Raw genomic sequence first — 27,904 nt, 5'->3', positions numbered from 1 at the left:
CTGAGGTTCTCTTTGGGAGTGACCAGGATGGATAGGATCAGAAATGAGTCCATCAGAGGAACAGCACATGTTCAATGTTTCGGAGAGAAGGTCAGAGAAGCCAGACTGTGATGGTTGGGTCATGTACAGAGGAGGGATAGTGAATATATTGGTAGAAGGATGCTGGAATTGGAGCTGTCAGGCAGGAGGTCTAGAGGAAGACCAAAAAGAAGATTTATGGACGTAGTTAGACAGGATATGAAATTAGTTGGTGTGAGAGAGGAGGATACAGAAAGTAAGGTTAGATGGAGAAGGTTGATTTGCTGTGGCGACCCCTGAAGGAAAAAGCTGAAAAGAAGAAGAAGAAGAAGAAGAAGAAGAAGAAGAAGAGGAAGAAGAAGAAGAAGAAGAAGAAGAAGAAGAAGAAGAAGAAGAAGAAGAAGAAGATGATGATGATGTTCAAGAAATTGTCTTTTATTTTTTAAAACCAAATCGGATCTACGTCAGCACCTTTTATGTCGTCATTTCCGGTCAAAACAGCGCCCGGGCTCCTGACTCACATGAATCACATGGCCGAAGAAGTGCGGTTTTGTACCCTGAATCTTTAACATGTTACCAACATATAACTCAAGATCTTAGTAGTTCCGCTTTGTAGAAGTTCCATTGGTATGTATTTGAGGTATTATGTCCAAAATGTGATTTGCGTGTGATGAGCTAAGCTAAAGCTAAGCTAAGATGGTCGTCATTTGTACAATGCTACTGTACAAAATAATTGAAAAATTACTCTCAGTTTGATGACGTTTTTCGGGAAAATTTAATGTACATTTTTGAACCATTAGTATCGGGAATTCCACTGTTGCTCATTAACGTGTACAAGAGGCCAGAGAAGGGAAAGTGACATACTTTTGTATTCGTATTGACAATCTTCTGGTTGTATCAGTAACAGTGACTCTTATCTGTTTTACTCAACTGAAGGTCTCAATGGATTTTAAAGGCTTGATCCAGAGGTTTTATCACCTTCAGTCTGAGAGGTTGGAAACCTACCGGCTCTTTGATGAGTAAGTAGTTCTCCAGACTCACCAAACTTTTCTGATCTGACAATATAATATAGTTAGGCGGTCATATGTCTGTCTGTGGTGAGGGATTTTTCTCTCTGGGTGGGGGCAAAGAAAACAAAAGTGTCTTTCTCCTATTTATCCTGTTGGTATTATATATTTGTGTCTGCTCTCTTGTCACTCCAGAGGACACATGGCCTACTTGAGGACCGGGCCTCAGTATGACTTCGATCACTACAGGCAGCTTGTCCATGAGATAACACAAGCCTTCAGCGGCATCTCAAAGGAGGTGCTGGAGATCAAGGGAAAGCTGCACCAGGAGTTTGACCGTCCGGACCTCTCGGAGCACATCGAAATGCTGCAGTCCAAAGAGAAGCAGAAGCTCGAATTGGTACGGAGCCACCGTGTCACAGTACAAATTCACATCATTACTTAAGGAAGCTGAGACAAATTGTCTGAGAGCTTTTGGGATAGTACCTGTGATTGAATATAAAGTGATGAACTGTGAGAGGAAACCATCAGGTATTAGATGATTCAGCACACTAACATACTGGTATAGATACAAAGTCAAAGTCAGCTTGGTTGTCAGTTTCTCCAAATGTACCAGACAAAGAGAGGAATCGAGAAGACGTTTCTCACTATCCCTTGGTGACATGAAATCAACAAAATCTTAATAAAGGGGACATTAGACAGTAAAGTGTACAATAAAAATTGAACTATAAAGTGCAAGCAGATATAATTTACTTACCAATACTCTGTCTTGACTCCTGCAGGCTTTCTATAAATGTAAAGGTTAGCTGGTATCTGTGAAGGTTCTCCGTTGTCCGGGTTACCTTCAGTTGTCAAGTATTACCATGACAACTGAAGAGGTCTCTCGGATGAGAGGTGAAATGTGAAACTTGGATGGAGGAGAGAAACTAAGTCCAGTTGCCATGATAACGTTTGACAGCAAAGTTAAGTTGTGTGAAAATCCTTTCAATTAACTTCACAATACATGGTCAGATTGCTATAAATGGATTCCCAGCAAATGCTCAGGCTGTCTACCACTGTAGACCAGATGTCGATATTAACTTGAATGTAGTTTATAACTTTAATTGTCAACATCAAATGTCAATACAATTCGAAGATTGACAATGTCTCAGATTTATAGATGTTTTTTTAACAACCGTTTTCCATCCCATTCCAAATCTCAAAAGATTTATATCCATAATATTTTAATACTATCATTCTGTTTTGTGATATTGATAGACTGATATTGATATTGATCAGATTGTCAGTCTGATCTTTATATTCAACTGACATTCATATTAATATAGTATAATATGAGGTATATTGCACTTTTAATACATGAAAAGTACAATATACCGATATACCTCATCACAGCATGTTTACAAGAGTTTCCGGTCACAAGAGCATTACTGATTGCTTCAATCACACATCTTTATTTTACCACATTTTATTTGTTACTTCTTAGCATATTGATGCACTTTTGCATTTTGTTTCCTACACCATGGAGCAGCATTCCAATTTCATTATCTTTATGAAATCCAATGACACTTTAGGCTATTCTGTTTCAATGTTAATCTGATCTTTAAATTCAACTGACAGTAATTTAGAGGCCAACATTCCTTCATGTTAAATTGACATAGTAATGTACATAACAGATGAAACGATATCTGTTCAAATATTTTTCAATAACTTAAAGTCTCAAACTTAAGACAAGATACTTTTTTGACCCCCATAGGGGAAATTCGGGTATGGAAATATAAGACATTTAAAGGGCAGAGACAACTACAGTGAAATGTTAAAAATGGATAATCTGCTACATGAGGACTGGAAGAAAATGCCGTGAATGAGTGACACTTGCAGGTAGTGGCTGGTGGTTTAGATGTGACTCCGTTGAAAGTTGTGTCCTGTCCGGATTGCTTTTGAACAGTCTGATAGCCATGGGCACAAAGGAGCGTTAGAGGCGTTCAGTTCTGCACCGGGATGGGATGATCCGCTGGCCGAATGAGCTGCCCATCAGCCACATCTTGTGAAACTTCTATTTGTTTATAATTGACAAAACACAACATTTCATCAAACACGCAAATATGAGCTTAACTATATTGCATTGTTGTTTTCTCTCAAATTCTGGTCACCGAAGTAGTAGTGATCTGATAAAATGTATTCACTTTAAATGTTGTGCCTATTTGACTATAATTAACAAAAATCATCAGAGTATATTTCAAGTAATGTTTGAGTTCATAAAGGTCCAGCATGGAGGACATAGTGACATCTAGTGTTAAAATTGCAGACTGCAATGAATCAACCCTCCCATCTGGAAAAACTTCAGTGTCAGGCATGCAGGTTCCCTCATGTAGGGACAACTGCAACCAAGTTTCTGAATTAGAAAAATCTGCCAGGATTCAGGGAAATTACTTTGTTAATCCACACAAAGATGCTGTCATTTTTAATTTACCTGTCTATTATTTTTCTGAAGTCTGTGGAGAAAATGAAGGAACTTGACATTCATTGGATCAGAAGCCAATGAATGCAATGTGTAATCAAATTTGTGAAAGTACCCAGTTAAATGATGCCAAAACAGGGCATGTGTGACATGAGAGTGAAAACAACCTTACCGTGGGGGCCCATCCGCATGACTGTTACCTCAAACTCTGAATTAATCTGAATTTCTGTTTCCATAAAAGGCTCATAATTCTAATAAATAACACTTCAAAGTGTAACATAATGATTCTGGCTTTTCCTCAGAACTAACTGTTGCTCCATCAAATGTCTGCACCATGACAAGCAGAGTTAAAAAAATGATATCTATATGCGTGATCAAAGATTTTAAGTGTTGAGTTCCAAAACAAGTTTCACCACTAACAGGCAAAATTAATATTTAAGACGTATTTTAAAAAAAAAAAAGGTAAGGCACCACGATTACCCCCTCTGCCTCATAGCAAGAAAGTTCCTGTTTCTATTCCAGGGGCTGGCTGGTGCCTCTCTGTGTAGTGTTAACATGTTAAACTACCAAAATCCCATTTACAGGATAAACCATGAATAAACAGTATATAAATAAATCTGTGTCATTATTATAATCATCCTGCATAACAAGGAACACATTGATTCCAGTATTTTCAAGATGTTTATGAACTGCGTTCCTCAGTGATGCTGCCTTATTTAATGTATTTCAGACCATTAAATTTTGTCCTGTTTCCGTCAGACTGTAATAAAATATCAGTCTCAGGTTCAGTCGTGGCGACTTCTGCACTGTTATATAATATCAACCCTATTTCCTCAAAGCCATTAACGTTACAAAGCTTCTGTTATATCAGAGTTCATCGTCATCTCTGCCTCCGCTTCATCCTCTACCGTTGAAATGTTTGGAAATATCTAATCTGCTGTGCTTCTCATCAGACAGCCAAGCTGCAGCTGGCCAGGCAGCGGGCCCAGGATCACCCGGAGGATGAAAGCTGTCAAGAAAAGATTCAGGAAATCAAGCAGGAGTAAGAGCAGATAGTACATTGCTGTCAGTTTAATGTGTTAATGTGTGCACTGACCCAACCTCTGACCCAATGCCCATAGCACAGTGATCAAATGGGCTTTTCTTTGTTGCAGTTCTAGCTTTATTTGATCATATTAAAAAAAAAAAAAAAATGAACAAACAAAAGACTTCTTGCCACCACATAATGAAGGTTTTCTCTCTGCTCAGGATCATCAAGAACAAAGAGGCTCTGAGCGAGATCATGCAGGACTTTAACTTTGACTGTGACGAAAGTGATTGACAGCTGGTTCCTCAGAAGAACATTTTCACCCCTTTATGTCAGTACACTGGTAATTTGGCGGCCATCTTGGAGCGTGTACCTCGACTCACTGTTCCCCTGCTGCTTCAACCCTGCTTGCTGCTGCAGGTTTATTTTTCCCGGGGGGGGGATTTTCCTCATCCTGGACGTGTGCATGTTTGGATGTAGCCATGTGTTTTTTGTGAAGGCATGCCTCAGCAAAAAAAAAAAAAAAAAACAACCTTTCAACATAGAGGAATTGATTAAATGTGTAAACAGTTTAAAGGGTTTAAAAGCTCTTCTAAGATTTTTCAACAAGAAAGGATATATTTTTAAATAAGGATACCACAGAAACTATTGCTGGTTTCGTACTGATACGTATCATGTACTTTTCTGATTATACTGAAAATACCGGTCCCCCTGAGCTGACCAGGTGTCCTCTAGCTGCCCTCTCACAAAGTGGCCTCACACTGTCAACCAATACAAAGAACTGGGTTTCCTGCAGTGAAGAGTATCTGAATGTAAATTGAATCAAATTTTGTTTTAAAGAGCGGTAACATCTTAAATAGAAACATAATGTGGAGTATCTAGTTATACTCTTGTTGTTTTTGTTTGGTTTTTGAACTTTTATTTTTAAGATTGTTTTTTCTAGGATTTTCCCCTTTAGTTTTGCCTTATTTATTACCTTTTTTTTTAATTTCAACTTTGTCATGTTTCACAAATTGCTTGTTAAATTCTCAATTGTTTTCAGTTATTACATTAATTTAGTTACCGTATTTTCTTATTTGATTACAAGGTTGTATTTTGCTGTTTTACAACAAAAACTAGATGAAAAGCAAAAAATGAAACTACTTATCAAAATAAATGTATATAAGTCAACTCATTTAAGTGAGATCATATTAAGTTGGCAGTTACAAATACGAAAACAGTATTTGACAGTCTTAACCTTCGTCTTGTGGTAGGGTCGCCACCGACCTGTTTTTTAATATCTAACGCAGGAATCTCTCAAACTAATACAGGAGGAGGGTTAAACTGAATGGATTGGTGAACCAATCAAAACCAATGATGTGTCAAAAAAAGAGATTTCATATGAGGTTTCATGGTACTTGAGGTACCATAAATCTATTTCTACTACCAGTACTTTATCTGTGATCTTAACATCATGGCCCAAAAACTCTGGCTAATTGTGGAAATGACAATTCTCATCAAACGTGTCCCTGACATACTTGGTTTTCTGATTCGCTATGTCTGGGATATTTGACAAAGTAGATTTCAAACCTTCAAGAAATATGGCGCATCTTTAAAAACAGTTGTCCAGTCCTCCATATTGCATACTTATATCTCAGTGTACCTGCCAAAATTAACTTAATGTTGTTTGTCATGTCATCCATCATCTGGCACTTATCCTGCGCTTAGGGTCATGGGGGATGCTGGAGCCTATCTCAGTTGTCATCGGGCGAGAGGGGTACACCTCGGACTGGTCGATAGTCAATCGCAGAGCCACATATACAAACAAGTTGTTTGTATATGTGGGTCAATGGTTGTTTGAAACAACCATTGACTCACTCGTTTGGGGCAAATTTCCTCTTGTGACAGGCAGTTTGTAATGTCATTGTGCAATTGTATGTAAATACAGTTTATTTATATTTAGTTGTCAGTAATGTGTATGGTGATACAGCTAACAATATTTGACGTTTTTTTATCCGAATCGCTTAAAGCAACAAAGATGTTTATGAATTGCATGATCCATGGAGTTTTTGAAAGCGTTACCAAAACATCAAGTTTTTAAATCAGCCATCTCACTGTCATGGGATGAAAGAATCAGTTTCTTTAAATACTTTGTTACAAAGTGGTATTGAAAAGCTTTCCCTTACATTTTCCTTACATTAACCGTTAGTATGTCGTAACAATCACCCCTGGTGAACACAGCGCAAAAACCGCATGAACAAACTCGGCTGGCAGAGACAGCAGAAATATTTTGAATTAACTTGCTGCAGCAAGTTTCCACCTGGGAGCTTTAAAGTGAAGTCAAGACATAATGAGCAAACACTGCAGCATCCCTCGGCTGGGTGATAGACCCGTCACACAGCCGGGACCCTCTAGGCCAGTTTTCTGTCAGTGAACATCACATTGGCGCGGCTCTGCTATGAATTATCGTCTTGCGGGATCTGAGAAGACAAAACCAGATGGTGAAAACCTAGAAAATTCATAAGCACGTAAAGATTGATTGTGTGTTTGGCACTCCTGCTAGTATCATCACTTGTCTCCGTCTTTTTCTTTTCTACTCGGCGCATCTCCCCCAGCCCTTTGCTGCCTTACTCTCTCACAACATAATCAATGAGAGCCTGTCAACCTCTGTGAACAAAGACATTATTCAGGTGGCTGTGTGCTGTAGGAAGCAAAGACCACTGGGCTTATTGTCTGTAAAGTGAGGGTTAGTTTGAGTTCAAGGACTGAGCATCTGAACCCTTTCGAGTCACATAAACAGAAAACGCCGGTACTCTGCTGTGTACCATTTGGGCCTTGTCACGCCAGTGCGGCATGAACCCCAGAAGGAACACATTATAGTGGGCTGTTAATTACACGTTCATTTCACTTTGTTGTGGTCCTCATCTGAAGATCGGAACTTTTCATTGTTATAGATACAGTGACAGATCGCATGACCGGGATCCACTTCAATGCTCCGGCTTGTGGGCCAAGTCAAAACCGCAATTTTACCTGATCACGACTGATGGACTGAAACTTCCCAGAGCCAAAGTATTTGCCTCCTCTTTGTTTTTGTAAAAATGCTGACCACATGGCAAAAAAGGCGGCGTCAGATAATCAGATCAGGACATCCATGCAGCCCTCACTGCTGGTGTGAGTGTGAATAACTCAGCAGAGCAAAGATAATGTACTGAAAGAGGGAGACTGCTTACCTACCTGCTTGGGCGTTCTGTGGGATTTCTGCAGCCACACCCTCCACTGATCGTATAGTTTGATTGACATGCTGCTGCAGCCCAACGTACGTTTGCGGACCCAGCTGAAGAACTGCTTGAGTTCCTGCCGCAGGGTGGAGTTCTGCTCAGCAGGTTTAGGATCACACGAGCTGCTCTGCAGCCACCCTGGTGGCGGAGGAGGAGGGGGACAAAGGAAGGACAAGAGGCAGCTGCATCAAGGTTACACTTAAGACAAGTCAGAATAACGATGATGCAAAGATAGTTGCGATTTGTGATGGCACTGTTTAAGGGCGCTTAAAATAAGGCAAACCTGACATTTCCTTGTGACTTGCAAGAAATTTACAAAGAACTTACTTTCATACAGCCATATATCACTCATGCACATTTATCTCGAATAATTCTGCATGTGCAAGGTGATTTTCAGTATCTCTGTGCAGGAGATGCTACCGAATGTCTCAGATCTGCCAGAATCAAACATTTGCTGCAGATAACAGAGAGTGATCCAAACTTCCCCCCTCATAGTAAATACTGTGTAACCCATGTTCCTCATTATCTGCACTTTCTGGTCCCAAACCTGCTTCCACTCAAGCTTTATAGGTCCTTATTGTAGCACCGACGGACAACCGGCATTTTGACGTGATCGATTTTGAAGGCAGAAACAAAAATCTATCATATTTATCCCTCTGGCTCCTTGCAGTTCCTTCTAAATCTCTGCTGAGAGATCTCTATCAAGGCTTGTGGGCTATTGATGTTTGGTTTCTCCTGGGTCACATGCGGTTTGGATCTGTTTGTTCAGGATGTTGAATCTAGGATAAGAACATTCCTCTTCAGACTTTAATTGCCTATGAAAGGCTGATTATCACAAAAGGAAACTAATGGTTAAGATTTGTGGACATCACATGTTATAGAAGCACTTAAAAGCCATTTGGGCCACAAGACCCAGGAGTTTGAAATCAGTTCGATTTCTAAACATTCGGTAGATTTAGTCTTGGATTTCAGGAGGGCACAGACAGTATTATATATACAGACTGGTTTGATATGCGATGGAACAGTATTGCCCTCATCTTATGCATAAAGAGGTGATCAATATATATTAAATTAGCAAAATGGCTATCACATATTTTCACAATAACATGACAAACAATAATCTGCTATGTGGCGATGTGAATAGAGAATTCTCAGATTTATGCAGGAGTTAATGGTTTTGTATTTTTCTTATTTTTCTCAAACGTTCTCTTTAAAGGAGAATAATAGAATTCTTCTCAAGGGGAAGCTTCTAATGATATGTATTTTAAAAACAAGTTATTCTCACCATTGCCAGGTGTGGAGGCAGCGGTTGGGTGGCTCCAGTCACTCCAGATGCCGGCCCTCCTGGAGCCATAGATGCCCACTGGATTGCACCGAACTTGCACAAAATACACTTTTCCCTGCTTGAGGCCTGCCAGCCGACAGGACGTCTGGTTACCTACGTTATCCACCAACTGGGGAGAAAATTAAAACGATAGCTTGGATTGAATCAGATATCAATGTCCCATGAAGTGGAAAGATGTGATGTTTGCATATATTTAGCGTTTTTTTAAATTTTAATGTACTTGTTTACTTGTAAATCTAGGATCTGAATGTTGTAATCAGTCGCCTGACACACTGGATTATAAAAAACCTCTGACCTGACACCTACAGTTAAATTAAGGTTTCCAGCAAGTACAGAACATGCTGATAAGATACTAATAAAGAATATTTAAATTTTTCTTTCTTGTTTTTTTTACAGATTTCCTGTTATTTTACAGTCAGGTGCAGTTTACATTAGTCTGGACTTTCACTGAACCTCATCGTGGCTGCTGTCAGGGTATGTGTAGGGTAAGGCATATCATCCAGGCAGGCATTGTTCATGCAAAAAATATACGTATTGTACTGTACTATCTGGATATATAATACAAGGCTGTCATTTTTAACACGTTTTAAGAAACCATGAGAAAAGTCGCTTTCTTTATATAACCTACAGAAGTTCAGGCTGCACCTGTGGGTTTGTTGTGACGGTGCTTGAAGTTCAGGGGAGACGGCGTAATGAGTTCCACAGTGTTTCAAAGACCCGCTGTGAGACACTTGAACGGATGGAGACGATATAAAAAGAAGCAGTGTTTCTGCTGCGCTTTGGATCCAAGCCAGGTTCTGAACATACCCTGCAGTGTATCGCCGGCAGTCAAAGTTTCTTTTTCCAGAACCGTGTTTTCTCTCAAGAAGAAAGAAGCAAGTGCGTCTTTACTATTTGTCTCTATCGGTTTGACTCACGTCATGTATTTCCAGGGTCTGAACCGTGTGTGTGTGTGTGTGTTGTGCTGCAGGTTAGTGTGATGTACCTTCCACTCAGAGCTGTCCTCCAGTCTGTAGCGTATCTGATATTTGGCGTGGAACAAGATGTCCTTGAGCTCGGGAGGGCCGGACCAGCGGACTGTCAGCTGGTCCTCCAGGTTGCCAATGCGACTCACCTGCACGTTGGCGGGAGGGTCTGTGGTCACTGGAGGAACAAGGTGGAGTGTTTTACAGCAGATGTAAACGCAAGGGGAAGGACACTGGAGGTGAATCTGCTCTGAACACTGTCTGAAATGTTAATTATGTGACAACGTTCACCTTCATGAACCAGAATACTGCACCAGGCGTGACTTTTGAACACACCCCCATCGATGTGTGTCTCAGAATTTACCTCCATATGACTATTATTGCACCTAACATAATTTTATGGGAGCAATGTCAACCTTCACCATCAGATCTTGACCTTTGTCGCCCCATTTGATTGTTCAATTTAAAAAAAAACTTTTTTTTTTGGAAAGTAACAAACTCGCCTTTGTCTTGAGAAGATGTTAACATTTATGAATTGTTCCGGGACAAAAACATGAACTTGGCACTGGTCAGAAAAGCCCAGCTCAGACCGATTGCGTCTTTCCACTAGCAGTCAGCATTGGAATAAAACATTTGGCAGCTGCAGTGAATCCTGCAAACAAATCAAGCCCTTTATTGTAAAGAAACACAGAGGGACAGATAAAGTGGTACCGGAGACAAAGAGAGGAAGAATGTCTTGTAAAAGTTCATCCGGTTCGTAACTTCCTCTTGATGTCGCCTTTACTGCCGTTCTATGTCACTGTTTGTCATTTAAACTGCTTTTTTTTTTAATTTTATAGAGTTTAGCTCTGGGGAAAGTGGAAAATAAAACACAGAATGAATATTTCTTGCTGTAATATTTTTCCTGTTTAGCACGGCACAATTAATCTTGGATCACCTCTTGCTGAAAAACCCCTGCCTACCCTAATTTCTCTTTTCAAATGCCAGGAGACCTTAGATGTATTGCTTTCTATTTTGGTGTAACAGGAGCCTCAAGACTATTCCATTGTCGGGGCTGGAAAATTTTTAAGGGACTGCTGATGCTGCTCATATAGCAATACCTAAGTGTCCTGCTGTGAAACCTGTGCAACCATTACCTGCAAAGCATCAGTTTTACAACTAAACTGTTTATCTCTGAGAACTGCAGTCTGAACCAATAACGCTTTTAGAATGAGAGAGAGAAACATAACGATAAATATTTTCTCTAGAGAGATCTGAGATAGTCATCTGCAGAAGCAAGAGGAGGAGGAGAAGAGAGGAGAAGAGAGGAGAGGAGAGGAGAGGAGAGGAGAGGAGAGGAGAGGGCATTTTGTGAATTTCCATTGGCTGGGTTGTTAAAATAAGTAAAAAAGAAAAGAAAAAATGAAGTACAAAGAAAGTTCATTTGCTCACCCGCATCTAGGATGTCTAAGGTGACAATGTCAGAGGAGGCAGAGCCCAGCTGATTGGCCGCTTCCACCCAGATCTCATAGGGTGTGAAGAGGGCGAGGTTGCGGGGGATGTAGCAGGAATAACGCTGCTTCCCTGAGAAGTCATTTTCACATTCGTTCTCTCTGCCGTACCACCTTGGGAGAGCAGACAAAAGTAACATTATCAAGTTTATTTTCCCCTTTTGACCCCCAAAACAAATATGTCTGATGCGAATAATGAGCCCTAGGTAACAGATGTCAGTTGCCGGACAGCCTGAATGCTGCAGGTGATCACCTGAGCAGGTTGCAGTAGCAGGTCAGGGACACTTACTTCAGTTTGTACTTCAGGCTGTATTTGGTCCGGATGTAGGTCTCGCCCTGCCCTCCTGGGCTCCACCTGCAGCTCAAATCCTTTGTATTTCGGGACCAGCATGTTAAATTTACTGGCTTTTCTGGAGGTGCTTGGAAGAATAAAAAAAAAAATCAAATTAAAATCGAATTGAAATTTGAAATTGAAAACAATGACCGAAATCAAAAAAAATGACTATCATGACTCACTTTAGTTATTCAGTGGTTGTATTTTTGATATTGCTATGATATTTTTGACTTTTTTTCTGATGAGAAATAATTATGATGAAGAATGTTTCTCAAATGACAGCGTATATAATTGCATTTACATTTTTGTTTGCAATCTGTGTGAGAGGCTTTATTTCACAATTCAATATTTTACAATAACCAAAAAAACAATACATCCCCGTTTGTCGCGTGACATAAATATTTCAAGACCCATATTTGTGTTTGGGATCATCCGAGGTTCATAACAAGAATGTGTAAACAGGTTTGAAAGCAAAATTAACCTTATTTTGGAACACATTGTTCCTATTTGAAAAGAGAGCACTTGCAGTTGTCGAATGGCAGTGACATACAGAGAGCATTTGTAAAATACAGCAATTGACAGAAACACATTAACATGAAAGTCATTGTCCAATAACTAATAGTTTTGTCAAACTGGAATTATTTCCTGTGTGATCTGCTCACTGTAGAAAGTTATTCCGCCCAAACTTCAGTTTATTCAATTTACAGTCAACTACAGTTAGTTCTGTGGTTGCAAAACCATTCATTCACTAATAATTCAATAGAAATGATCATCTCTAAACCAACAGCAACTTACAGCCCACATAGAAACAGGAACCGGCCAAGAAGAGTCCATCTGCTCCGTGGCACACCAGATTGTCTCCAGATTGCTGCTGGGAGCCGTTGAGGTGGTGCAGGGTTACGCTAAGGGTGTCGGTGCTCAGCACACTCTGGGTGCTCCGGGGCAGAAGCATCCCGTTCAGCGTCCAATACAATGTGCGAGCGTGGATTCCGAGTCCAGGATTCAGGGTGCACGTTGCTGTCAAACTGGAGCCAATAGGCAACACTGCATCTTGCGGGGAGATCACTGCCACGTCTGAGTAACACACACATTACAGAGATGAAGGGGATCCCTTGATTCATCAGAACTAAACTCAATCCATATAAATATGAAAAAACAAATGAAATAAATACCCTCTCCTACAATCCTGTGCTGTTCAGCTGTACCAGATTGCACCAGTTTGCACAGTCAAACTAAATATTCAATTTCTTAAGATCCATTGAGAATGTGTTTATGATTAATCTTTGTGATGCATGACTTTTGTCTTTTACTGAGACCGTTTTATTTTAATGTCTGAGTGCAAGGGAGGGGACGTGAAAGTGAAAAAGAAGAATGTTGCTTGATCTCGGCCCATAGTGAATCGTAATCACTGTCTTACCTTTTATTCCTGAGAAACATAGAAAACATTCATTCGTGTCACGCTTTATAATTGTGTCAATAATAATTTGTATCTTCGGCTTTTGCGCATTTTCGCTGTGCAGACGCAGAGAATAACACTTTATTTCAGTTTCTGTCATCTGCTCTGCCTCAGCCACATCTAATATAAAATCATCAAATCACATCTGATAATTAATTCTCTGAGTTACAACAATTTTTTTTTGTCATTTTCAAATGACAAAGAAAAACAAAGGGTATCGTGACAGATTGAAAATATTGTTAAAATCAAATGTACATCAGATATTTTATACACACTACTAAATCCAAGTTGAGTGTACTGTTTATTCCCTATGATGATCATAAATGGAGAGGTGGAACAATTAAACATCACGCATAAGATAAGATTTATAAAGAAATGTGATTGATGAATTGATGTCCTATTTTCTAGCTAATCGATATGTCCGTTGAGGAGATTAAACAATTTGTCTGCACTCTCAGTCGTAAAATAAGTACTTACGTGTCAAGGTGATCTGCATACATGGAACAACCAGGAGGTGGAAAAGAAGTATAGAAATCATGATTTTTGGATGAATCGTCCGTTCTTTTATTCACCAACGATCCTTGAGGGGCTTCCAAAGGCTAGCAGAGGTCACACAAACAGAGTTGAGGTTCAGAGTTCCTACGCTGTGTTCCTGTCCAGCTGTTTCCAGATCCAATGCCCGGTCTGGCAGTGAAAGTCAGGGGAGCAAACTTGCTGCAGGCGGTTGGAGGAAACACCAGTTTGGCTGCCCGGGAACTCAGTGGGGCTTCAATGCTGCTGCAAGCGAACACATCACACAGTCATGCTGTTTGCTCCTCCTGTGTCTTTTCCAAATAGTGTGGTGTGTTCCCTCCCACACACACACACACACACACACACACACACACTCACACACACACCAGAGACTGTTTGATAGGATTCTTTAGCTGAGTCTACATGTACATTTGGTTTGTCTAGGCCGTTGTTCTTCTTTGAACTTCCAATACTTATTTTGTGTTAGTGCTTTGGAAGAGATTTGTTGTGTTTGCACACATACCAGGCCAATGAAGGTGCTGGGCAATGTCGTTGAATGCATTCATCGTAACAGTACCCTAGATTTAGATGTTAATGAAATGGAAATAGTAATTGTTATTGTTATCGGTATTATTATAATAGAGGCATTGTCTAGTTTAGCAAATTGCAAGTCAACACATATTACTTAAAACTTCTGAACTACATTTAAAACCAGCTTATGATTGCTAAAGTACAGCAGGGACGATAAAAAGTGTGCGGAAACAACAAAATGGTTGCATGCAATACATCACACGACAGGAAGGGCAGGACAAAAACACAAAGTAGTGAAATGTAAAACATGCCTAATCTATCTAATAATAAGATAGAAATGGAACATATCTTTCTGAACTTGTGACACAGTAGATGCCTTGAGCTCTTATTTTGAAGCTTTAACAGAGAGCGGAAGTTTGGTATGGTTTGGTAACTGGGTTATAAAGATGTGAAGACGGAACAAATAAAGGAGGGAACGTTATCCGTGAGAACCTGTACGCTTTCACAAATCCTCTGTTACAAAAATATATGATAGATGAGATAAACAGATAAAATATCTGATAATACAAATTTATCTAATAATTGAGAAACATGATAATCATAAATCTTCTACTAGCACTGCAACAACAGCAATAACAATAAAATAATTGTATCACTCAAAATAATAACAACAATAAATGATACCACCAGTAGTAATGATAGTCGTAACAGTATTAATAGTAATACCATTACTACCAGACTATTACCGCTACTTATGATAATGCGAATGATAATAACAATAAATAATACCACTGATAATAATGAAGTAGGTTGTGGTTGTACGGTGTGTGGGCGGGGGGAGGGGGCGTTTAACCTGAATTACGGGGCTACATAAATACAAACATTCCCCCTTTCATTCACACTTGCATTCACACCAACTTTGACATGGAGACCCGGAGAGCCCGCAAATCTACAATAGATAACTCTTTGAGTGAGGAGTTATCCACCACTAACTCGTTGGTTCCTTGGATTTTACGCATCCGACAATAATAACAGGCTGTTGGACTGATGTTTTTTTTTTTTTAATTTATTTTTTTAATTTTTTTAGATAAAACACCCAAGCATCTCCCAAATGCAGCGGGATAGATCTGAATCTGACTTTCTTGTTGAATTTATCAAATCACTATTTTCTTATCAACAACATCTAAATGGCCGCTGCGATTCTATGAGTCTCACCGCATCCCAGATTACGAGCTACTGCTTTTTTTTCGGATTAAAGGGAGGTGATGATGATGATGATGATGATGATGATGCGTGTGACGCCGTGAGCATAGCAGATGAGGGGCGCAGACGAGACCCGGGTTGAGGCAGCACGCAGTAGCAACGGCGGCGGCGGCGGCGGAGGCGACGGCGGCGGCGGCGGCGGCACACAGGAAGCTCCGCGCTGGTGAAGCTCGACCCCACCGCTCCTCTCCTCTCCTCCAGCTTCGAGACGCTCCGGCTCTGCGGCAGGATGTGCGGATTCTCGGCCCTGCTCTCGGTGCTTCTGGCCGGACTGGCGGCCGCGGCGCCCTCCGATATGTTCGACAACCAACTGGGTGATATCAACTACTGCAAAAAGCAGTGCCAGCTCTCCGTAAAAAACAAAAGCCCCGCTAAAGTAAGTTGTTCTTTTGCGCATTCTGCACGCCGAGCTGCGGCCGACGAGCTGCGCGCCGCAGCAGCTCGTCGGGTGGCCTGCAGCAGAAGCTCTGCACGCCACGGATGTTATTCTCCCCCCAAAAAAAGCTTTTAGTTTCAGATCCATTCTATCGGGTGTGTTTTGGTTGTGACAAATGACTCTCCCACGCACATTCACACAAGCTGGTCCAATTTTTATTGTCCGCTGCGCCCACTTGGATGCTATGACGCGCGGCAGGCCGGGGGAAAATGGATGCGGCTCACATTCTTTCACACCATTTAGCTTTTTTCTTTTTCTTTTTTTAAATTTTTTTTTCCTCCTCATCAAATCTCAATGTCATCATCTCGAAAACACCGAGATGCTCCGGGCCAGGTGATGTTTCGTGACACCGACATGTCGTTTGCAGCGTCTTTTTTTTCTCGGAGTACGAAACGCGAGGGAGAAGATATACATACATATAAACACATATATATGTATATATAAATTTATATGGTTATATATATGTGTGTGTGTGTATTTGACTCCAACATCCTCCTCCTCCTCTGGCCTTCCTGCTGCCTTCAGGTGTGGCTCAGACATCCTGCAGAGCAGCTGCAGAGCGGATCGCAGAGGATGGGGACCTGCCTGGATGTGGGGTCACTCAGCGGGAGTCTGCAGGGGAGAGTTGACCCCCTTAGACCGCGTGTTGTCGTGTGTTTTGCGCCTCGAACCCTCTCTGTTATCTTGATAAGTTGACATGGTAAACCGGTGAGGAGGATGACGAGCACAAAGCGATTATACACACTCACGGCTGCAGTCCCCCGTTTGACCACCAGGGGGCGCAGTTTATCCCGGTTCTTTTTCCCCCCAGGAGCGAGGCTATGTGACAGAAGGATGTTCATTTTACTTTCCAAGAGCCATCAGAGAAGCAGCAGTCCGTCATCTGAAAGATGTCACAATGCATGAAAGTCTCTAATTCTGTGGCACCTCACATTTTCCCACTGTCCCCCACCAGGACTCCATCATGAACGCCTGTCACCGTGGCTGCCGTCTGTATTCCATCTGCCAGTTCGTCAACGGTAATGCGGGTTTTAATACCAGCAGGGAGGAGTGTCAGGGAGGTGAGTCCGCCTGTTGATCTGCCGGTTTAACTCCACTTTGCTAAGAAAATGAAAAGAAAGATGAAACATAGCACGCAGGTCATTTGTGTTTCCTTCACCAATATTGATGAAAGATGAACGAGTCAGTGAATCTCCTCCATAGTCTGAGGCCCAGAGCCCACTTCCTATCGGAAATCAATGATGTGATTTGCCATCCAGACAGCAGGTGCCTTGTCATTCTGTATTTTAGTGAAGACTACATGAAGTAAATTGTTTCCATTACTGCCGACATAAAGCGCAGCTCTTTACGAAGCCAAGTGCATTGTTCGTCTCTCTATTTGAGACCCAACCAGGAGCCCCAAATGCATGTTACTTTTTGTGCATCTCATCTGTTTCCCTCATTCTTACTTCTCATCTGCCCTCCTCTGTCTCCTCAGCCTGCCAGGAGGCATATGTTAAACTGTTGGAGCAGGAGGCCTGCAGCACCGGCTGTGCCAGCCAGCCCTCCGAACCTGAGATCAAGAGGAGGAAGGTGAGGAAAGAGATGCTCTTACAAGACTGTCTCAGAAAATTAGAATATTGTGATAAAGTTCTTTATCTTCTTAAATGCATAAAAAAAAAAAAAAAAAAACTTTTTCATGAAATTCTAGTTTTTTGAGATTGGATTTTTGAGTTTTCTTAAGATTTAAGCCTTAAACAGCAATATTAAAATAATAAAAGGCTTACAATATTTCAGTTGATTTGTAATGAATCCAGAATGCATTACAGAAAGACAAAGAACTTCATCACAATATTCTAATTTTCTGAGACAGTACTGTAGACTCGTAAACAGTACTTTTTGTCATAATGAAGATTTCTGCTGTCCCCGCTGTAGCTCAAGGCCATGACACTCCGTCCTAAACCCCCATCTGTGATGGAGGCTGTGTCAAGCTGGTGCAATGACATTGTGAGCTCCGCCCAGAGCTTCATCTCCTCTACCTGGACCTTCTATCTGCAGGCGGACGATGGCAAAGTTGTTGTCTTTCAGGTATGAGTCAACTTATTGCTTTTTTTTTTTTTTATGAGAAAAAAGACATTGCAGTGTTTCACGATAGCAACATGTTTTTTACTCCCAAGTATAAACCTAAAATTTGAACTGAGCAAAAAAAGTTCTTGTGGCACATTATTCCCCCCAATATTGATATCGATCTCGGTCACAAAATGTAATAGGATGACAGGTTGGCTGCAGGTGTACAGAAGAATAACACGGAAGGGTTAAAAGCATACAACAGGAACGTCCTAATTTGTAGTATTTTTATAAATAAAAATTGAGTTAAACACAAACACAATCTTTGTCTGTTTCTAACACTGCGCTGGAGTTTGTCTTATGAGATAGAAGCTGCTTTTAATGAATCAAAGAATTATTTCTCGCTGCACATCTCCAACATGTGGGGCAAATTTAGCCTTAGAAGTAAAGTTTTTTCTAATCTAATTCTTTGGAATATCTGCAGTAAATTATAAACTGCGCAAAGAATGGAATGGCAGCTCTTTGCCAGAAAGAACAGGAAGAACTGCAATTTAGATGATCATAAATGCATTTTTCTGTAGATAGTGTCCATTGTGATGTGCAATTATAAAATCAAGATGTGCATTGCTTATCTTTGCATCAGTCTGGAGTTACAATATAGGTTTAGGACTTTGCACAGTATCAGCATGGCTAAACCGGCCTTTCTGTCGCACTTAAAATCTCTACTCGGGTTTGGGTCGCTTCCAAATCATCTCAGCCGCTTTGAGCATCAGTGCATCTGTCAAGATTGAGAGACAAAAGGTTCAGGACATGTGGTTGACTTCAGAGCACTGCAAAAATATATATCAACATTTTCGGCACAATAAATTTCTCGAAACCCCCTTTTTAAATGATGTCACTGCCCCCAGCACCATGCATATTTGATAGCTGGCATGGCTAGCCAGGATGAAATTGCCTGAGGATAGAATTGCAGGCCCAAGAAATGAAATACTGGTGATGGCACATAAATATTCAAATTTTTCGGGAATTTATAGGATTTATGGAAATGTGCTAAAACAATGGGTTTCCTTCAATAACTAGGGAGATTTTACCTCAATCGAGTTCATGTGAAAAATTGATATTCTTCCCCTTTACTTTCGAATTCCAGTATATGTTGATGCAGATCTCTATCCTGCTACAACTGAAACATTTCTTCACATTTTCTATAATTGAAATAGAGGTTTGGCTGCAGTCTGTGCCACTGCATGTATTGCCCAAGTCAAATCGCTGAGTCGCCTATGCATAAATCCTATAATAAGATTTGGCCTCTTACACCATCGAGCTGCCCAACCTCATTCTCCACATTCAAACACTGGCCAGCTGCAACTCCGTCAGGGGTTTTCCCCTTTGGATAACACAGCTTTGATGGCAATTTTGGCAACATAAATGGAGGTCTTTGTGTTAAATTACAGTATTCATCCACAGCAGGTCGAGCAGAATCGCCCCTATGAACAGCAAGATTTTTCTTCAGTTCTAAGAAACCATACAAAGGCAAAAGAGTATTACCTCATATACAGACGCAGCAGCCACAGTTCTTGCAATGTTTGTCGACCGTCACTTCATTTTCTATGGCGGTGACATGCAGGCTGAGGCAGCAGGAGGGAGCCAGGCTCTGGAGAAGGCCATCAGGCTTGTGTTTAGTGGTGTGACTGGCAAACCGCCAGCAGCTTGGCAGATTGACGAGCAATGTGTTGATATAACAAACAAAGTCCAGCTATAGTGAGAGACAGCAGACAGGCAGGGGTGCAGAGGACTTGCCGTTGCTTCCTGCAATACAAATTACGAGGATATCCACAGTGTGCCGCTGTCAAATTGCACTCACGTGTCCTTGAGTTATAAAAAACACGGGTTGTGTGTAGCCTCTCACATCACGGGAGTTTTCGGGAGCTCTAGCATTATGTTAACTTTAGGAGGGTGGAACAAGTCACTCTCAGGTCATGAGATTAAAAAGCAATGAAATCTGGTTAAGAAAAAAAAAACACACACCCTCTCACATCTATACTTTGCCTCTCTTGGCTGCTCTGTTATTGAAAGGAATCATCCCAGAATAGTGTGACAGTGTAAGAGCAACAAAAATATGCTAATCCAATACTTCCTCCTGCTGAGCAGTGTTAGCAGACTCGCGCACAGAACAGCTTGAACTGGGTTCATCTGAAAACAAACTGTCCTTTCCGTATTCCCTTTTAGCTCATGACGATCACCAAAGTTTTGACTGAAGGGTTCTCCTACCAATATCCAGCTTTGATAGTTGTTTGTTCTGCATAAGAAGGAACAAGCCGTAACAAAATATTGATTATGTACTTAATATTCTCTCGTATTGATGGACTGTTTTGGTTTTTTAAGGGTTTTATTATTTCAATCTAGAAAGAAATCATTGTTTCTTAACTATAAGAGTTTACAAATATTGGAGTTTTGTTCATGTTTTTATTCCTCCTCCCTTTTCTAAGCTTTGGGGATAAAGGAACAAAGAAAGCAGTTGCTCAGCAATTGTAACTTTGCAAATGAGTACACATTATCTAGTCAAGGAATTGCCTAAAATAGCAGGAAATGTAAATGACCCTGAATTTGGAAAATGTTCACAAGCATTTATAAAAAGATTAAAGCAAACTACTCTGCAGACACGGTTTATTTTCCTCATATCTTTGACTTTTTCTTTACCCAAGTCAATATTGACCTATCTATTACTAATTCAGAATAGGACATAAAAATTTAGCAGTTTTTGGGGGCATTTAAGTCTATGAATGCACACATTAAACAGGACCCGTGTTGTCATTGTTTTCATCATTTGCCATACACTTTTCACTGTAACATTTCACCAAAATTTTCATAAAAATGAAGGCGGCCCAAAGTCAATTAACATTTTCTACCTTCGTGTGCTGTTATTATTACACTATAAGTTGATCATTTTTAGTTTTCTTATGAAAAAATACTGTATTTTGTGTCTAATCCTTACCAATATTAACAGTGACCAAGCATACAGTATGCTCAGTTGTATTTATATTTACAAACGACACAATTTCAAAAAGGCCAAATTAACAGCTCAACATGGGATGTGAAATTCTGCTGAATTTCACCCACTACTCCTCCTCCCGCAACCTTGGGTTTCTTTATGTGGTGAGATATTTCTGAATTCTCAAACTGCAGTCTTTCCTCTGTCTCTCTGTGAACCAGAGCACCTTTTCAACTCTCATGTAATGCGTGACAGATGCAGATCAGGCCCCACTCAGTTTGATCTGCAGCCGACATGAATTAAACTCCTCATGTGTGCTTGTATCTTTACGTGTGTCACCTGGTTTCAATGCAGTCTGTCAAAGTGTTGCTTGAAAGCACAAATAAACCCAACGTTAGATAATGTTTCAGCTGCAGGAGTGTGTGGGATGAAAAGCTGCGTGTGCAGTACTTAACTACAGTGTATTACAATGTTTTACACTTATCGGGATGTAATTGCAGATCATTCAGCAAAGAGACGGATCAAGTATTTCTTGAATAAAGTGATTGTTAATTATGATGGAAAGAATAAATTCAGCTGGTTATTTAGAGAGATAGGAGATATCAGGAGATATCAGAGTCCATTGATCCATCTGAGTGTTTACCTCACCACATACTGGGTGACTGACAGTACTGCAATGTGTAAAATTGTGTGTGTGTGTGTGTGTGTGTGTGTGTGTCCGTGTGTGTGTGTACATTGCTGATGCCAGCGATAGTGTTCCAACAACTGACTACAGCTGCTTTTGCAAAGGAGGGAAGGTCGGCAGCAGGGAACCAAAATCCTCTTTTAATGAGTTCTCCAGGGGAACCAAAAAACATGGCACACATAATGAAACACAACAGAGAAAATGTGGACAGTAGGCTTTATGTTTGTGAGTGTGTGTGTGTGTGTGTGTGTGTGTGTGTGTGTGTGTGTGTGTGCGTGCGTGCGTGCGTGCGTGTGTGTGTGTGTGTGTGTGTGTGTGTGTGTTCCTTTACATTTTTCCAAGGTATTATTTGTCTGACTGTGTCTGGATGGATGACAGAGACGAAAGTGCTCCAATATATTTAGAAATAAGAGATTAAATAGATTTTAAATTCAAATTGAAGATCAATAGCAATAACAACAATAACAATATTAGGAGCAAATATTGATTTGTCTCTGCAATGAAAACAGTCTCATGTAGCCGAGAAAATGAAAGAGCATTTTAAGACTGCTTGGTTTTGATTCGGGGGTTTGAGCATTAATACTTTACTTAGCCTCAACTTGTCAATGAGCGATCAATCCAGACAACCAATCGAGTTGATTCAGTCTGTTCTATATCAAATATGGTATTCACAGTTAATAAAAGCTCAAATTTGACTCACAAAATCAGTCTAATTGGCATTCTTAGTATGATTCATCAGCCTATCTGCTAACATAATTAAAGAAATCACTTAACTTTTTTTTAATTAAGCTGATTTACTTGGGCACTAATTTGCACAAACAGTGCTTTACATGAATATTTACATTTCAATTTCCACTGCACAATAGCCATGAGGTATCTCAGAGTATTCATGGACGTCTTGCATTAACTGCGTACCTCCCATTTCCCACTCTCTCTATTTGCACTTTTAATTAGAATATGCATATCTATGTCCTTTTTAACTACCTATGTCTCCTCTATGTTACTAACACTTTGCTATACTATCTGCAAAGAAAACAGCAAAGGAAATATTCCATTGTGCAAAGAAACACGTTTCCTTACTCTGCATATGATAACAAACACTTTGAATCCTTGAATTGAATCCTTATGGGAACGACGATGGCTTAACACAGAGAAAAAAAAAATACGCTTGGCTCAGTGTTCCAAAACTCTTGAGAAATCTCAACCCATGTGAACCATTAAAGCTTAGTAGTGTGAGTCGCTCTGCGGAGCAGTTATTAATATCAAACTAAAGAATATTTTGTATAAAATGTCAACTGAGAAATTTCTAAAAAAAATTGCCCTCACCTTGAATTTCTTGACCTGAATCATCACTTGCAGTGTTTCCTTCACTTTCCAGACAACCAGTTTGAGCAAGAGCTTGTCTGGTTGAGCTGTTCAGTGAATACAGTGAGTGTCTGTGCTGTGAAATGCTGTGCTGCCGTGGCTGAGTGTTCTTGTTGCTGTGGTTTCTGTTCAGAGCCAGCCCGAGATGGAGTACTCTCTACCTGAGCTGCAGGCTCCTCGATCTAGTGTGGCAGACAAACCCTGGCCTCAGGTCCACTCTCACACCCAGAGACCGCATGGTGAGGGTATCCATGATGCACAATTTCAGAAACATGATTAACGGGATGTCTATAACACATGCTCTGTAGTCATTTTTTTTATATTATTTTGGTTTTCAAATGCTCAGGTGTGAGAGGGCATGGCGAGAGGGGTTCTGTCAAGGCAGGAAATAAGGGGAAGCACCCTGCCCAGCATGCAGAGGACCCCACAGCTGAGCATGACTTCCTGGGCTGCATGTCAAGGTCAGCCTCTCTCTTTTTCAATTTTCCAAAGCAACCCACCTTTTCCGTTTCCTGGTCATCATCGTTTTATTGTTTTTTTCCTGTGAAACAGTGGAAGCGCATAATACTAGCCTTCTTTCAGCTGTTTTTCAAATGACTGGCTTTCTCTCTGCCGTGCTACAGACGTTCGGGTCTCCCACGGTGGATTTTGGCGGCCTGCCTCTTCCTGTCCATTATGGTCATGTTGTGGCTCAGCTGTGCCAGCCTCGTCACTGCACCAGAGCAACACATCAAGACGCAGGTACACACAAAGTGCACACATTATGTGACAGTGAGCCGACAATCCGAGGTTAATGTCAAGTGATCTGTCTAAATATGGTTAGAGACTGATAAAGTGCTTAGTGATAGAATATATTCCTTTTCGCAATAAACTTACGAACGAGTTACAGTGGTTTTACTAAAACAGGTAAGAGGATGATCGTTCCTATACATATATGCTGCATTGTTGTTCCATAAGGCTTTCTGTTATTTTATTTTAAAACTATATAGGTAATTTGAAAAGTGAGTAATTTTCAATCACAGCTCTTATTGGTGCAGTGTTATTTTTTTAGACAAAACTATACAAGTAAATGGGTGGTAGTCGGTAACATGCTCACAATGCTACATCCTGATGCAAACTTTGTTTTCGGTTCTTGGTGTTTTAGTACAGCCAATTAAATAGAAAAATGCCTGGATCCGCTTTGATCCTGAGCTGAAAAATCAGGTCAGGTCATCCATAGTCAGTAGGTTTTTTGTTTCAGTTTATTTAAATTACATAAGTCACAATTCAGCAACAGAAAAGTCTAAAAAGGACCTGATTTACAAGCTTCCAACAATGTTCATGTGAACAGTCAAAAATGAAAACAAAACTATGAGATCAATATTCAGCTCTATATGTTGCTGGAAACAGGTTGTCCTCTTTCTGTCTGATATGTATGATTTTTTTTTATTGTTTCCATCTCTTCCATTTCCAGAGTGGGGCCGACTTCTCTGATGACATAATTTCCCACAATCCCACACTATTTCATAATATCGTAGTTCTGCAATTTCTTTATTTGGACTGAGACAGCTTGTTAAAAAAAATAGTGCCTTGTCATTCATGTTTGAATGTTTGTCGAAGTGAACATGTTTGTCAAAGCAAATGCTGGAAATGTTTTATCCAATAAAATTCAACATGCATGGAAAGCCATCAGAGGCCAAACTCTCCACCTCTTTCAGACCTGCAGATTGACATGTTGTGTTCTCCTATTTATTCCTGTTTTCTTCTTTGTTTATCTCCAGCTGAGCATCAATGGAGACAAAGAGTTTCTGGATAATACCCACAAAGTCAACCCGTATCATCTGAGTCCTGTGATCGCTGTCACTGTGAAACAGTCAGAGGACAGTCAAGAGGCCGGGCCGCTGCCGGTCAAAGTTGACCTCAACAAAACATGTGTGTAGAAGGTACTTACGGAGATCAGTTGTTTTTTTTCCTGCTGTAAATTTGTCTGAAGGTCTGTGTCCTGGCAGCGAAAGGGGGCGCGAGGGATGGGGGGGGTGAATTATAAACCAGCTAAATCACCATGATTTTTGAAGCATATTTTAAGTGCACGGCATCCTTCTGTCATTTTGAAATATCCTACTGAAATGTTTAACTGTGTTAGTCAAATAAAACTTCAGTTTTCTCTGCCCGTCATGTTTAGTTTATAGTTTGCCCTTGTTTATCAGGCTTCCTGTCACGCCCCATGAGAAAGTGAGACCAGGAGATTGATGCCGTGTCAGGTGGACAAGAGAGGACAGCTCAGTTTTAATTTAAATCTTCCTCAGTCTGACAGAATTTAGAAAAAAAATATTGAAAGGATTGAACATGAATGGATACTAAAATCTTTGGAGTACTTGTGCTCACTGCAGCTAACTCAAGGTCATGGCCTTTACATCATCTGTTAAGTCATGTTGCCTTCGAAATGCACAAGAAATTGGGAATCACGTTTTCAGCCTCATATTCATTATTTAAGGAGGAAAATACTTAACCTGCTTCTGTTTTCACCTTGATCCTTGTTTGTTTATTTGGATGTGTGTGAGTGCATGTCAGCATGTACAAACTGCACACATTCTCAAATCAATATATATATTCTCAAATCATATATATATATATATATATATATATATATATATATATATATATATATATATATATATATATATATATATATATATATATACTATAAAGATCATATCAAAGCTCAAGCTGGAACAAAAAAGGTCTTTATTTGACCGAGCAGAAGTTAGACTCTATTTTATTCTCTATTTATTGTGAATCATTAACACAAGCTCGCTGTTAAATAGTAGTGCTACTGAAGTGCCATGCACACTCAATTCATCAGACAAATGTTACTGATCTGTCTGTAAAATGCAGTGTAACACAGCCCGGAGGTGATACATAGAGGAAATTCTGCACTTATTATTGTATTATTATTGTTATCATATTATTGCTCTTATATCACTTGAATAGATCTTAGCTGTTATATGTGCCATGTGCTTTCTAAATAGCTGACTATTTTGTATGTCCCAGGAGCACGTTGTAAAGGATAACCCGTGCAACAATGTGGAACGCAGAGCTTCTGACATTTTGTTATTGAAGAGAGTTGCACAGTATTCTTTTTCCTCCCGGTGCTTTTGATGTCCTGTAACGCTCTTTTAATCCAAGCTATGTAGACAAAGAACCGTGCATGCAAGTGATGCTTTGATAGTTTATCCTAACTGCTCATGGCTATATGGCCCAACTCTACTGTAGACATGTGTTGTTTTTATTTTTTTGTGTTACTATTTGCTGTAAACATCAGTAGAATGTGTAATAATGAACAAAAACATCCTCATGGTTTACAGGAGGCATTCAATTCAAAAGCCATCCAACCGATATTTGTGCTGATTTCAACTGGACGTATATCAAGAGGATAAGGTTAAGAATTTCAATCTATCTTGTTTACTTTTTACTGGTCTGTTCATTTTCAAAGAAATTATACTTACAACATAATCAATAAAGTCTTTTCATTGTAAATAAATGATGTCTTATTCATGCTGTGAGTGTATAATTTGTTTGTAGTCCTACTGGTGGGACTCACCTCAGTTCGGGAGCTAGAAACAAATTTGTCATCAAAGTTTTAGGAAGGACACATCAAGATATTGTACAATACAAAAAACCTTCATCACACATGGGGTGATTGGATTGAAGCACCTTGATCATGGAGTAACACACAACAAAAGCAAAAGTCCGTTGTAGATTGTACATCTAAACATCTGAAACATGTTTGCGTGATCTTACAAAGGCAATGTATTTTGAAAAACTGATACTACATGAACAAAATAAGCAAAATAGCTTTATGTAAAGCAATTTATTAAAGCATAAACTTCTGTCTGAAGCTTTATTCAAAATCAGGGTATTGCAATGCAATGAAAAATATGTGGAAAAAGTATAGACAGTGGTTGGTGTTTATATGATAGTGCTCACTATGTGTGTGTCTGTGCTCATGTTGATGTATTTGTGTGTGTGTCTGTGTGTGTGTGTAACCAAGATATACTTCCATCTGCAATTACGGCTGCTGTCCACTTGGTTGCAGCAAATATTCAGAGATTCTCCAACATGACGGTTATCCTGCGTACTTTTAATCTTTCATTAAAAAAATCTATAGTTTTTCTGTTTTCTACCATTTTCTTGAATTACAGCCTTCTGCTTCTCTTGTATTTAAAATTCCAAATTGAGCTGTAATGGTCCTTGTAAGAGAGATTGTAAAACAGACTTCTGATACTGTAACACCACAGCTTAGTTGCAAACTCCATCCATCCATTCATCCATCTTCCTCCAATTATCCGAAATCAGATCGCGGGGGCAGTAGCAGAGAAGCCTGGACTTCCCTTTCCCCAGTCACATGGTCCAGCTCTTCTGAGGGGATCCCAAGGCGTTTCCAGGCCAGCCTAGAGGCATAGTCTCTCCAGCATGTCCTGGGTCTTTCCCGTAGTCTCCTCCTTGATGGGCATGCCCGGAATACCTCTCCCGGGAGGCGCCCAGGAGGCATCCTGACCAAATGCCCAGTTCACCTCATCCGACCCCTCTCTATGCAGAGGAGCAGCAACTCTACTCTGAGCTCCTTCCAGATGGCTGTACTCTGAGGGAGAGTGATCCCCCTGTAGTTGGAGCGCACCCTTCGATCCCCTTTATGAAAAAGGGGGGCTCACCACCCCGATCTGCCAGTCAATACTGCAG

General features: G+C 40.3%; 3 protein-coding genes across 5 annotated transcripts; 2 read left to right on the top strand and 1 right to left on the bottom strand.

Annotated features, from left to right (window-relative positions):
• Positions 1 to 483: 483 nt before the first annotated feature.
• rex1bd (required for excision 1-B domain containing) lies at positions 484 to 10,926 on the top strand. Of its 3 annotated transcripts, none has more exons than XM_086161239.1 (8): positions 484 to 645; positions 955 to 1,037; positions 1,221 to 1,425; positions 4,437 to 4,525; positions 4,732 to 4,841; positions 9,062 to 9,586; positions 9,743 to 9,991; positions 10,083 to 10,926. In XM_086161239.1, the coding sequence occupies exons 2-5, from the start codon at positions 961 to 963 to the stop codon at positions 4,802 to 4,804; spliced, it is 444 nt and encodes a 147-aa protein (XP_086017365.1). In that variant the 5' UTR covers positions 484 to 645; positions 955 to 960; the 3' UTR covers positions 4,805 to 4,841; positions 9,062 to 9,586; positions 9,743 to 9,991; positions 10,083 to 10,926. The 3 variants fall into 3 exon arrangements, with proteins under 3 accessions (XP_086017365.1, XP_086017366.1, XP_086017364.1); XM_086161240.1 differs by having other exon boundaries at positions 9,062 to 9,597; XM_086161238.1 differs by having other exon boundaries at positions 9,062 to 9,991.
• Positions 7,351 to 14,696, bottom strand: crlf1b (cytokine receptor-like factor 1b). The gene is made up of 7 exons (XM_086161242.1): positions 13,835 to 14,696; positions 12,697 to 12,975; positions 11,857 to 11,986; positions 11,509 to 11,681; positions 10,098 to 10,255; positions 9,053 to 9,221; positions 7,351 to 7,905 (listed from the first exon to the last, which is right to left on the bottom strand). Exons 1-7 carry the CDS (start codon positions 13,893 to 13,895, stop codon positions 7,676 to 7,678), a joined length of 1,200 nt encoding a protein of 399 aa, XP_086017368.1. The 5' UTR covers positions 13,896 to 14,696; the 3' UTR covers positions 7,351 to 7,675.
• A 967-nt stretch (positions 14,697 to 15,663) lies between these two features.
• tmem59l (transmembrane protein 59-like) lies at positions 15,664 to 26,705 on the top strand. The gene is made up of 8 exons (XM_086161237.1): positions 15,664 to 16,040; positions 17,056 to 17,161; positions 17,578 to 17,672; positions 18,015 to 18,167; positions 23,319 to 23,424; positions 23,532 to 23,646; positions 23,809 to 23,926; positions 24,946 to 26,705. Exons 1-8 carry the CDS (start codon positions 15,894 to 15,896, stop codon positions 25,102 to 25,104), a joined length of 999 nt encoding a protein of 332 aa, XP_086017363.1. The 5' UTR covers positions 15,664 to 15,893; the 3' UTR covers positions 25,105 to 26,705.
• Positions 26,706 to 27,904: the final 1,199 nt, after the last annotated feature.

The sequence above is a fragment of the Fistularia commersonii genome, chromosome 16, assembly GCF_037954325.1.
Source record: "Fistularia commersonii isolate RoL2024-O1a breed Wild chromosome 16, RoL_Fcom_v1.0, whole genome shotgun sequence".
Lineage (NCBI taxonomy): Eukaryota > Metazoa > Chordata > Actinopteri > Syngnathiformes > Fistulariidae > Fistularia > Fistularia commersonii.
Note: the sequence above shows the minus strand (reverse complement) of the source record. Positions and strands in the feature narration are given on the sequence as shown.